Here is an 11,328-nt window from a genome sequence, read left to right on the forward strand (position 1 = left end):
AGACCATTATTTATTTACTACTTGTTCGCTAAAGTGTTTTTCTTTTTCCGTAGGTTTACACATGATATAGCCAGAGATCCAGCATAATTTTTCTTACCACAAATTGAAATAGTTAAGGTGGAAAATATTACGGTAGGTCTTAAACAATTTTTTGCAGTCAGTATTCTGACCGCGCTTTATGATTGGTTAATTCTATTGTTCTTTGCTCACGTGGTCAATATCAAGAAATCTTTTGTTTAAATGAGAATGGCTTTACTTGCCTGTAGAAATATAATCAATTTTTGTATTATTTAAGAGGGTAACATGTGCTCATTGGTTGATTGTAATTCGGGATTTACTGTGACGTGGATTTGAATTTTCAGGATTTGCTCTTGCATTTCTTTACGTCTAAGCTTTCGTTTCAGAGAAAATGAATTGATATCCTCAAAGAAAGTTAGTTAACTAGGCTACAAATGATATAGTTCTAGATAATTATTTAGAAAAATTATTTGATGGAAATCAAAATTTGTTTACTAACAGGTGTACCCAACGTAACCAAATAAACGCCTGATAGTCAAGATAAAATTATGTGTTGCTTATAAAACAAAGCGTGAGATCAACTGTTTTTTTTTACTAAACTATCAGTTTGCAAAATGGTAAAAGCATAGTCATAAGAAACAGAGAATCAATCCGATGTGGCCGATTTTTTTATGAACTTGATCGACGGGGGTGGCCGGAGCGTGAGAGCATCAAATCAAAATAAAATGGCTGCCAAACAAGACGACTTTGATTTGATTTTGTAGTTGATTGACGAATATATTACATAAACTGAGCCAGAAAATAGCGATGAAGTCACTAAAGACATCGAGACTATGCCTACAGCAGCTCAAACCGGTTTTCATGTCAACACTGTAAAAAAATATGCTTCACAAAAAGAGGGCTGAGTCTCTGGACTATATTTGTTTCTTATGACTGTGGTAAGAGGGATTGCAAAACTTAAGAACTACACATGTTTACCACAGAGAGAGACATTTATAAACTCACGAATATCTCGGGAAAATTAAATGTTGTGTTTTTATCAAACTCGTCCCCAGTGCCTTTTGTCTCTTTTTTTTTTACTGAACGGCGAGACGAAAAGACACTGGAATCGTAGGCCGGAATTCTGCACTTGATTGGTTGGGTATAATTACCGTAATTATACGCATTTCTAAGAATTATGCCGTAACCATGCAAGCACATTTCGACGATGAAAGAAAATGGTGTATAAGAAGTGATAGAAATTTTTTTGTTGTTGTTTTTATTTTCAGTTGTTTTTGGTCACTAAATTTGTTAAAAACATTGTTGGCTTCTGTAATTTATTTGCAATTTACCCTGCAATTTACCCTAAAGAATACATTTGGAAAATGAAAGTCTCACGTAATCTATGGTAAGTCAATTCATTTCTCTTATAATTTTGGTGGTAAAAATATCAGTAATGCCTTCGAGTGTATCAATACTATGTCATGCACAAAGGTATGTAAAAATACATCAACGTTTTTCTGTCTTCTGGTACCTTCTTTGTGTATTTCGTGTTTACCTTATGTATTGTAATGAGCATATGTGCATTCCCTCTAATATCTTTTTTGTATTATTTTGGTAATAGATAGGCTACATGGATATAGTTTTAAAATGTGCATTTTTTTGTCACTTCCAGGAAAAGAAAATACTACTCCAAAGAAAGTATATTTTCATGGTAACACTGAGGATGGGCAGCAAAGATTCTGTAGACTCTGTGGAGAAAGTAACTGTGGGAGATACATACGTATTTTTGGTGGAAGCAATGTGGCAGATGGATTGCCAGCTAAAATTGAAACTGTCACAGGAATCATAGTATCTGACGCAACATACGATGTTATATGCCGAAAGTGTTCAAGATTTATTGAAAACGTTATCAGTTTTCGCAAAAAATGTCAGTCAGTACAATCATCATCAACTAAAAATTATGTTGTTAAACGAATGGCAATTTCTCCTAAAAGTGTGAACAACTCATTTGTAAAAACTAATAAAGGTAGGTAATTGTATACCTTCACAGAACTGTATTTAAAAAATAATAATCAAAATGTTTCATATATTTTATATATATATATATATAATACTTGAAAAAAATATTGCATGCATTATATACAATCAAAATAAAAAATCAATTTTTGTAGGAGAAAATAATATTGCAAAGTTTTTTTTGTAGCCAATTTCAAAAAAAGACTAAAGTTCTCTACTACAGATAATGTCAGTCAACAATTGCCAACACAAAGTACAGTCATTACAAATTCTACATCTGTGTTCAACAAACAAAGTTCTATTTATAAGGGAAGTTTATTGACAACAAACCAATGCGAATATGTCATAAGATCTGCACAAACAAGAATATCTGGGACATTGGCAAATTCCTTAGCATTAATACCTAGTGTCAATTATGCAACAAAGTCGATTATAACAGCCGACATGTCAGAGTTGTTGTAATGTAACACAGCTACAGCATCCTGTCCTGTGCGACCTGCTCTGCCTATTTCCTGCATGTATTCCTCCAATGTTGGAGGAGGGCCAATATGTACAATTTCAATTTCAATTTCATTCGTTCATATCAGGAAATGAATTCCTACCAAGTGCAACCTGGATTCTATTTAAAACTTCAAAAACGCGTGTACTACTCATTTTCGCTTAAATTTACTTGAACTTGAAAATCCGACTGAACACAAGAAGCCCGCTTGAATGCACCATCTTTATAATATGACGATGCAGAACGTCACGCATACATTATATTATCTTTTCGCATAATTTGGCCATATATTGGCCATTTTCGGCCTACGATTCCAGTGTCTTTTCGTCTCGCTGTTCAGTAAAAAAAAAGAGACAAAAGGCACTGGGGACGAGTTTGGTGTTTTTATGTCAAAAAATGACCGATAAAGCACTTTTGGTGTTAAAAATTAAAATTTAACCTCAAGCGATTAGTCGGTAACGGTAACTTTGGTATTGTTTAACAAGTCGCATGGGTCATCTTCAGCTCCATCCCAAGTAACATATACCCGGGGAAAAATGATGGCTTTGTCACGTCTCATTAAGTTCGCGATGTTATCATTCTTAAATAATCTGCGATCAAGTTTCTAATCTTTCATGCTATATCTTGCTTTGATTTTTTATTATTTAAAAGTTTGATTTTCCCTGAGATATCGTTGCAAGAACAAAACAATTCGCATTCCTAGAGCTACTTCATCGTAGTTCTGTCTTTTTTAGCAAAAAAAATTTCCTGCTTTCACGAAAGTCAGAAATGAATGAGGAAAAAAAAGAATGCGGAATATTATTGTTTTGAATTAAACTTGAATCCGCAAACTTAAATTTCAAGGCAAGAAGGAGATCTTCGCATTTTTTTACAACTTCTGTCGCAAACTGATAATTTAGTGTGTTGTATTTAAGAGTTTTATCAAGGCATGTGTGGGGTAATAAACGTTTTTTGCCATTCAATTCTTATGTTCAGTAATGATAATTATGATCAATAAAAATAATTATTTGTTTCAGAGCTACTTGATGATGTCACAGTTACGCATAAGAATCCCTATATCCCCAAAATATTTTTCAAATACCTTATTCCATGAAATTAACGAAGTCAAGATAACGCGAATTAAATTAACTGTCATAAAACACGAAGCAAAAGCAACGGCAACAGTCGAATCTGTTCTGCCCGGATAATGAACATTGGCCTAATTAAGTACGGCGGCTTGCCCCGGTTAAGAACAGGGCAGGAAATACATAATCAGGGCAACATAATAAAAGGAACATAATCAGGGCAGGCCAGTTTGCATACCACAGTCTAATATTATTTCTCACTTATTATAAAACGCACATAATCGGGGAAGGTCGGCTTATGTATGACAGTCAAATATTATTCGAGACTTATAGAACAAATATAATCGGGGCCGACCGCGCTTTTATATCATTCGTCATCACTGCTGACAGCCCTGGTGGCAAAGTTGTTGTTGTTCTCAAATGAAACAAAATTTCGTGGCAAATACTAAATTTTAGGATTCGCAAGTTTAATAACGTTTCACCAAACTTAATTCCTCCAAAAAGAATAATTTAGGTTCCGTGAAATTTAGTTGCTTCAAAGTATGTATATTATGTTGAAATGTACTTACTACAAGAGTACTTTATACTAAGAATTACATCGATACTTTTTTCTTTCGCCATGTCTAGTTTATAGGGGTGTTCTATCTTCCAGAGAATGTTTAATTCACAAAAGTTCGAAGAAAATGCCAATCACAGCCTGCCTGGCCAGCCATTATATCAGCGTTCATAATCCGGTCACCACGACATAACCAGTGCAAAAAAACATAATCAGACCATGCGTACATAATCCGGCCGTCCCGGTTGTAACCAGGCCGTTTTCGCAATCTGGGCAGAACAAATCCACGGCAGTGAAGCGTTCTCCTCTATTACAAAGAGGTTTAGAAATCATAATAAAATTTCTTTGTTTGGAAAGACAATGTTAAGAATTCTAAAATTTTGGAAGAATTAGTATGAGAATGATACAAAAGCTATTTTTAAAAAGATCAACTTTTTTAAAATGCCCCATAACAACAACATTTAAGTCAGCAACCGTTTCTACTCAAGTTATTCCGCTTTTAATATTCACAACACTGGACAGGGATGCTCAACATGACATGTAGCCACAACAGTTAAAATTTTTTGTCAATAACTAGTCAGTTGCCCGTGGAAAAATCTACGGGTTCGCCCGTTCTCTTTATACCGCATTGCGTATTATAATATAGTCTAGCCGTTAACTCAGAGAAAAAAATCACGGAGTCGTTCGTCTTGAAATTACACGCTATTTCGTGTGCTTGTCGCACAACAATTTTTTTGCGGACAGACAGACAAAAGATTAGTTATGGCTAGTAAGAGCAACCGAGACAAGCATACTTATACCATGAAAACTTAGCTGAGTATCCTCGCTAAAGAAACTTGAGAAATATAACGAATCAATACAGCTGATTAAAGATAAAAAGTAAAAATACATAACTCGAGAATTGTTGTAACAATTTGTGCAAAGAAAAAAAAAAAAAAAAACAGTATTACCAGATGATTGCCTAGCAGAATGGACATAACACACCGAACTCTTTTTCGCACTCTTTTGGTTTGTCACTGATTTTTCTACAAAATAAGTTCTCCTAATTAATTTATCAGTCAAGCGGTTAGCATATAGCTTTCCCATTTATATAGACAAAAAAGACTGTGGTCAGCCTTGTGCAAGATGTAACGGCATTTGTAAGATAGGAATAGGTTAGAGAAACATAGAAAATTTGATAAGGAGAAGAGGTAGGAAAGAATATTTGTTAAGACTAGGTAGATAGTTATTTAGTGTTCATTTGCTTAGCTACAGTTACATACTATATTATAAACAAGACGCATTAGCTCCAAAAATTACATTTACAACTTTATTTTTGTGGAAAAATAATGAACTACCTCAACGTTTTGAAAATACACATTAAAAGCACAGTTTATCTTGCGCAATATTTATTAACTAGTTGGTTGCCCGTGGAAAAAACACAGGTTCGCCCGTTTAATATCTCATTGCGTGCGTCTCGCTACTTGCGGTACTATTTTGCGTGACTGACAAACAGACGTATACTGGTATTGACGATCCGCCCGTCAACTTGCAAAATTGGGAAGTCAATCAAATTCAAACTTCAACTGGCCAGTTCCAGAGCTACTTCTTTTGCGGCAGCACTCACATCAGAAATGGAAAAAAGAAACTCTGGGAAAGGAATTGATGCGAAACAACCGGAGTTCTTTGATATTAAAACCTCGAAAGTAGCTCTGGACCGGTTTGGTCACGTGATGACAAATATTTCACTATGTGGCTTATTTTCGTTGACTTGATTACCTGATGTTGTCATTATTATTATATTTACTACTATTATTTACTCAGGATAGCCTCTTCAGTTTCCAGCTTGTTATTAATGAGGGTACTGCAAAGGGGGTCCTAGTGCATTTAAAGCTCTCATTTGAGCTACGAAAGTCGTGGAAAGCCGCTCAACAAGATAACCACTAAGATATTAATCCTATTGTCGTGCTGAACGTTAAGTAGAAAGGATCGATTCACAATTTTAGGCGAATGCTCTACCACAAGGCCACCAGTCGATGTGCTTGTAAACTAGCCGTTTTTAATTGACTTATCGTTTATGGGGGCCTAATTGGGTTTGTTATTTAGCACAACTTGGGAAAGCGGATCTGACAGTACAGTAAAAGGTACTGAAAAATGCAAAAGCTTATTCCCTACTAGCTACGTGAATAAACGTTTGTATAACATACAGTAACTTCTAGTGGCAGAGTTATGATAGTTAGCTAAGCAGAAAATGGTCAAATACTAATAGTAAATTTTTATAAAAGAGAAAGCCGAATATCAGCTTTAAATTCAGTCACGACATAATAAACGCGAGCATACTTCGATCCTTCGGGTCTTCACCGCCATGTTCAAATGCTAAATACAATCCTTCGCGGAAAAAGATAGAATTCTCATAGTAGACCAATCAGAATCCAATCACGTGACCAGGGATTTAGAGCTACTTTCGATTTTATCTCAAAGAGCTCTGGGGCCGACAGTGCAAACCCTTTTCAAACATTTAGATTCATTTTTTCCTTCTTCGATTTTTGTCGTTGTGAATCCAGCAAACAAGTTCTTTCATCCATGCTTTCGTCAAAATCATGCTCAACGTAACAGCATCTCAGTGTTTGACAGCATGCAAAGATAGATGTTTTGATATGATTTCGAACCTTTGGTGTGAAAATGCAAAACAGAAGACAGTTTGTAGCACCTTGCAAGTTATCACCGACAGACTGAAAAAAATACAAGTTGAAGTTTTGAAATATCTGCAATATTCTAGTTGACTCTCTAGTGGACTGTAGAGAACCAAAAAGTCCAACTCCCATTGCTAATTTCTTATTTTTTTACCTCCCCCCTGCACCCCTCTCCCCTTATTTATTTGTTTTTTAAAATATTTAACTCATTTGCCTGTTTAATTTTGGTTGTAATCAATTCATATCTGCACACAAGTAGTTTGAGTAATTTCTATCACCCCCCCCCCCCCCCCCTTAATTGTTGCAAGCTCTTTCAGTTATTATTTTTAAAAAGTATCTTTTCCCTATTAAATTCTTCCCCTCCTGCTCACACTCTCCCTGTTTATTCCAACTAACCTTTAGAGTATTTTTTCCTAATGCTCAAATCTGCTTTAAAAGCTCTAATAGTTTTACTGATATGAAAATTTTCGTCCCAGTTGCACGTTTAAATGTAATCTTGGTCGCATAAGATTTTCACTAAATAATTGCAAGATAAAAATAACCTGGAAAAAAACTCACATGTAAATACAATAAAACAATTTCCCACACTGGTGCACTTTTATGATTTGTCTTTCTAGCCACATAAAGAAAAAATCTTATGGTTCCCCACATGCGCAGAAGTATAAACAGTAAAGGTATGATGATGAGTTTTTTGTCGGCATGTCTCGCTGCGTCAGCTGTACGTTGACTCATAAAGGATTTGGTACGTGGTAAGGAGTTATTCCTCTAAAATTCACAAAAACATTTATACCCAACCAAGACCAAGAAATACTCTTTAAAAATTTACTAACAGGTTTTCTAAGTTCCCCATAACGAAAAAAATTTGGAAACATTTTAACAACAAAGTTGTTTGCAAGGAACGTGAAAATTTAAAACATGTAAACAGACCTTTCTCCTTAAGTGACGTTTTACTGCCACATAAAGTATTAAAACTATCACGTAAGCTAAAAGTTCGATTCCCTTTCCATCAATAAACATCCATGCTATCATATGCCATCGAGGATCATTTGTACCTAAATAAACATTCATGCAATAACAACTAAATTTCTCTCTCATTAACTTTTATGATGTTATACGTTTCCAGAGGTTTAAATGAAAGAAAAGTTTTATTCGCACCGATAACCTATATTGGAAAGCACAAATAAAGTCCTGGAAAAGATTTTATATGAACGTAAGAAACAACTTAAATAATTGCATTAGCACATTATATCTTCCTCTGTTGTTTTACCTGAACAATCTGGGAAATTGTTATTTCTGCAAAAATAAGAAAAAAATACACTGTTTACTTTCTATGCTGTTTGACACTTCTGTTATTCAGAGCTTTTGCGAGAAAAAGATACAAGATGCCCTGGGGACGAGGTTGATAAATCTCTTTTTTTCCAATTATCTAAACAATTTATTTTGCTTAATTTTTCACCCCTCAGTAGACACGTGCCCTTCATTCTCACCCCGAAAACGCATCCGCTTCCTACGGACCTAAGTTACAAGATGTTGCTTAAGAAGTTGTAAAGGAAACTCAAATGAGGAAAGGATATTCGAAAAGACTTCTAAAGGGTGGTTAGATATCAAGAACTCTACAACAAAGTAAAAGAAAAGACTAACAAAAGAAGTTGAAACTAATGAGTTACTTGTGAGTTTTATCCAGCACCAACCAGCGGTACCTGCGTCTGTGTTGTTTCCTAACCTCCTTTGTAACAGAGCAACTATGTTAATTATCAGCGGAACAGACCAACATAGTATGTGAAACCATGGCCAAATCATTCGTTTCGCTAAACGCTGACTCTCACAAACTAGCGTCACATAAAGATAAACAGCCAACATAATGGTCCATAAAAATGAACATAAAATTGCAGTCGAACCAAGGAAGCTTTGTATAATACAAAAAGTATCATTCTCTGTTGATGGTGGGATAGCCAACCCGGAGCAATTAGCTAGAACTGTGACCAGATCAGCAATACTCAAGCAAATGATGATATGTCGAGACGCGGTACGGATATCTTTGTACAAGCCATATGTGATCAAAATCGTCAAGCAACCAACTCCAGACAATCCAGTAGACATTGCTAAGAGGGTTTTGTTTAATGAATCATTTGCTAGACTTTGAAGGTCGTCGGTAGTTTTTGTCATCATCATAGTCTGGTGAAAATCCTGATATTATTTTTTAACAAAAAAACTTAAACTGTACGTGTTAAGTATTTGATGGTTGAAATGTGCGTTTATCTAGTCTACATCTCAAAAATTGTAGGATCATGCAAAACTTTAAGTTATGGAAGTTTATGTGTCATTATTTTAAATTACGTTAACGAAATCACGTGCATAATTTTACTAGTGTCACAAAAGCAAATAATTGAAATTAACAAATTATGAGTTCGTGCATTTTATTTTACAGTTACCTAACAGTCTCTTTTAAAATATTAGCCTGGCATTCGTCAATTTAAATATCTTCAATCTCGTTACTAAGACTCTTCTACACCAATGATGAAGTCGTCCTATCATTTTCTTATAGGCCTAAAAATGGCCTGCAGACGAGGTTGGTCGTCTTTTGCTCACATTGGGAAAATGCTATTGGCTGTTACAGATTAGCTTTCAAATAAAAATTATTGCTGTGACGCTTACCCAACCTCATTTCCAATGCCTATTTTCTCTTTTCTATCACCGGAACGGCGAGAAGAACTATCGCTGTCAGGGGCGGATCTAGGATTATTCAGTCAGAAAAGATACAAGATGACGAACAAACAAAAAAGCCGCCCCTTTCTTAAGCATCTCTCAACATATAGAAGGATAGACGCGAAGAAATTAATGCTATGTACCCAATTCTTCACAGCTAACAAATTGTAAAACAAAAACACTATGATCAAATGCGTCGTTCAGAGCATATTTTTTGAAGTTAATATTGTTTGCAAATCTAGTTTTCTGTGTCAGCACAAAATAAGTAGAAAACATAGTCGACTTTCAACGCAAATAAAAAATAGTCCAAGTATTTTAATTTGCGTTGAGCATAATGGACATAGTAGGTAGAACATCAATGAAATTTATTCAAAAAGCCTTCGCTAAAAAATTGATCGGAAGAGTTATTAAAAGCAATCAATTCAATAACTGATTATTTTTCAGATCACAAGATTCAAAGGCACTGGCCCTAATTTTGTGATCCTAAAAATTTCGGATATATAAAATATAAAAATAAGATAATTTGATATCGAAGACAGCGCAAAAAATGTTTCTTATATCAAATAAGTATAAAAAAGATCGAATTACAACGTTGAAAATACTTTGCAAAATCAATAGCCATTTTACTTTGTGTGGTCGTGCTTTTTCACCTACCAGAGTAATGCACGCTTCTGCATACCTTTTTTACACAAACAAGCCTGCTTTACAATATACCTTTTAAATTACAACATATCTTATTGTTTCTGACCTTCTATAAAATTTCTCCATCCAATAAACTCCCCTAAAATCGTTTAGCAAAATTTAGTAAACGCCCCAGGCGTTTAAACGAAGCATTGCGGTGTGCGAAAAGATCCTGACTGATACTGGAAATAAAAAATATAAAAACTTCATATCACTGCAGCGTCTTCGAAAAATGTTTGCAGCAACAATTTTAAGTCCAGTAAATCTTTCAAAACAATTTCTGTAAACTTAAAATAATGTTTGCTACAATACTTTTAATATTGACATTGTAAACATAATATTCACGCACGAGAAATTGAGATCCAATTTTTTCCGTTTGTTGTCCAGGGGCAAAACGGGACTTTCGGGTAATTATTTTGTTGGCGAATCCGATCAAAGCCATCGAGACAATGCCTTGTGTTGATGTTTTGATCGGCTGGATTTGTGGATTGGTCTACTTTGTTCCATTCCATTCATGAGACAGATGAGATGCCCCGAAGCGTCTACAATGACTTGTATTAACATAGACCTTTTTTAATTTTTACATTTTTCGCGGCAATCCCTTCTGGCTCTAACAACTGCTTGTTAGGCAAAAAGATTGGGGACTTGCTAAAGAAAGGTCTTTTTTAGCCCATTTCCTTTTACGAAAACATTGTTTATGAATTAAACTATTATCGAGTGTATAGCTAGATGAAAAACCTTCTGATTGATATATATTTTATATAAAGTCGTAACAGTAACTTCGTGCGAAGAAACAGACTGAAAAGGACCTCACTTCACCTAGCACCTGCATCTTTTTGCCTGCCATGCAATTGTTAAAGTCAAAAGGGCTTACTGCGAGAAACATAAACATTAAAAAAGGTCTAAATTTCTTGCCTAAACGGCTGACGAAGGAGGCCCAACATACCCACCAATTAAATTAGAGGCTACCTAGCTACAGACTTGTTGTATCTAGCTCTGGAAAAATACCATGACATAACATGAGCCAATAGAAGTGCCAGGGGAAACCTTAGGCAGAAGCAATTTGTCTGGCTGTGTTGTGCTGCACCCTCCCCCATAACAGCTTTGATGCAGTTTGTTTTAGTTACATTGGGG

At 35.1% G+C, this 11,328-nt stretch overlaps 3 protein-coding genes across 4 annotated transcripts in view; 2 read left to right on the forward strand and 1 right to left on the reverse strand.

Moving 5' to 3' along the window:
* LOC130645199 (stomatin-like protein stl-1) overlaps positions 1–11,328 on the forward strand; it is a 102,848-nt gene that overhangs the window by 59,545 nt on the left and 31,975 nt on the right. The window lies entirely within an intron of this gene.
* Positions 522–2,478, forward strand: LOC130646039 (uncharacterized). The gene is made up of 2 exons (XM_057452173.1): positions 522–2,026; positions 2,204–2,478. Exons 1-2 carry the CDS (start codon positions 1,648–1,650, stop codon positions 2,476–2,478), a joined length of 654 nt encoding a protein of 217 aa, XP_057308156.1. The 5' UTR covers positions 522–1,647.
* Positions 6,262–10,518, reverse strand: LOC130645200 (G-protein coupled receptor 157-like). 2 transcript variants are annotated; one of them, XM_057451105.1, is made up of 4 exons: positions 8,475–10,507; positions 7,735–7,859; positions 7,366–7,572; positions 6,262–6,846 (listed from the first exon to the last, which is right to left on the reverse strand). In XM_057451105.1, exons 1-4 carry the CDS (start codon positions 8,977–8,979, stop codon positions 6,625–6,627), a joined length of 1,059 nt encoding a protein of 352 aa, XP_057307088.1. In that variant the 5' UTR covers positions 8,980–10,507; the 3' UTR covers positions 6,262–6,624. The 2 variants fall into 2 exon arrangements, with proteins under 2 accessions (XP_057307088.1, XP_057307089.1); XM_057451106.1 differs by lacking the exon at positions 7,366–7,572 and having other exon boundaries at positions 8,475–10,518.

This window comes from Hydractinia symbiolongicarpus, chromosome 5 (genome assembly GCF_029227915.1).
Source record: "Hydractinia symbiolongicarpus strain clone_291-10 chromosome 5, HSymV2.1, whole genome shotgun sequence".
In the NCBI taxonomy this organism is placed as follows: domain Eukaryota; kingdom Metazoa; phylum Cnidaria; class Hydrozoa; order Anthoathecata; family Hydractiniidae; genus Hydractinia; species Hydractinia symbiolongicarpus.

What these genes read in the sequence shown, in the direction of transcription:
- LOC130646039 (XM_057452173.1), top strand. Translation starts at nt 1,648, where the DNA reads ATGTGCATTTTTTTGTCACTTCCAGGAAAAGAAAATACTACTCCAAAG. An exon ending in ATTTGTAAAAACTAATAAAG is followed by an intron (nt 2,027 to 2,203) that starts GTAGGTAATTGT and finishes TTTTTTTTGTAG; the next exon opens with CCAATTTCAAAAAAAGACTA.
- LOC130645200 (XM_057451105.1), bottom strand. Translation starts at nt 8,979, where the DNA reads ATGATGATGACAAAAACTACCGACGACCTTCAAAGTCTAGCAAATGAT. An exon ending in GTGCTGGATAAAACTCACAA is followed by an intron (nt 7,860 to 8,474) that starts GTAACTCATTAG and finishes ATGTTTATTTAG; the next exon opens with GTACAAATGATCCTCGATGG. An exon ending in TTGTTTTATTGTATTTACAT is followed by an intron (nt 6,847 to 7,365) that starts GTGAGTTTTTTT and finishes TATTTTTTTCAG; the next exon opens with TCTGTCGGTGATAACTTGCA.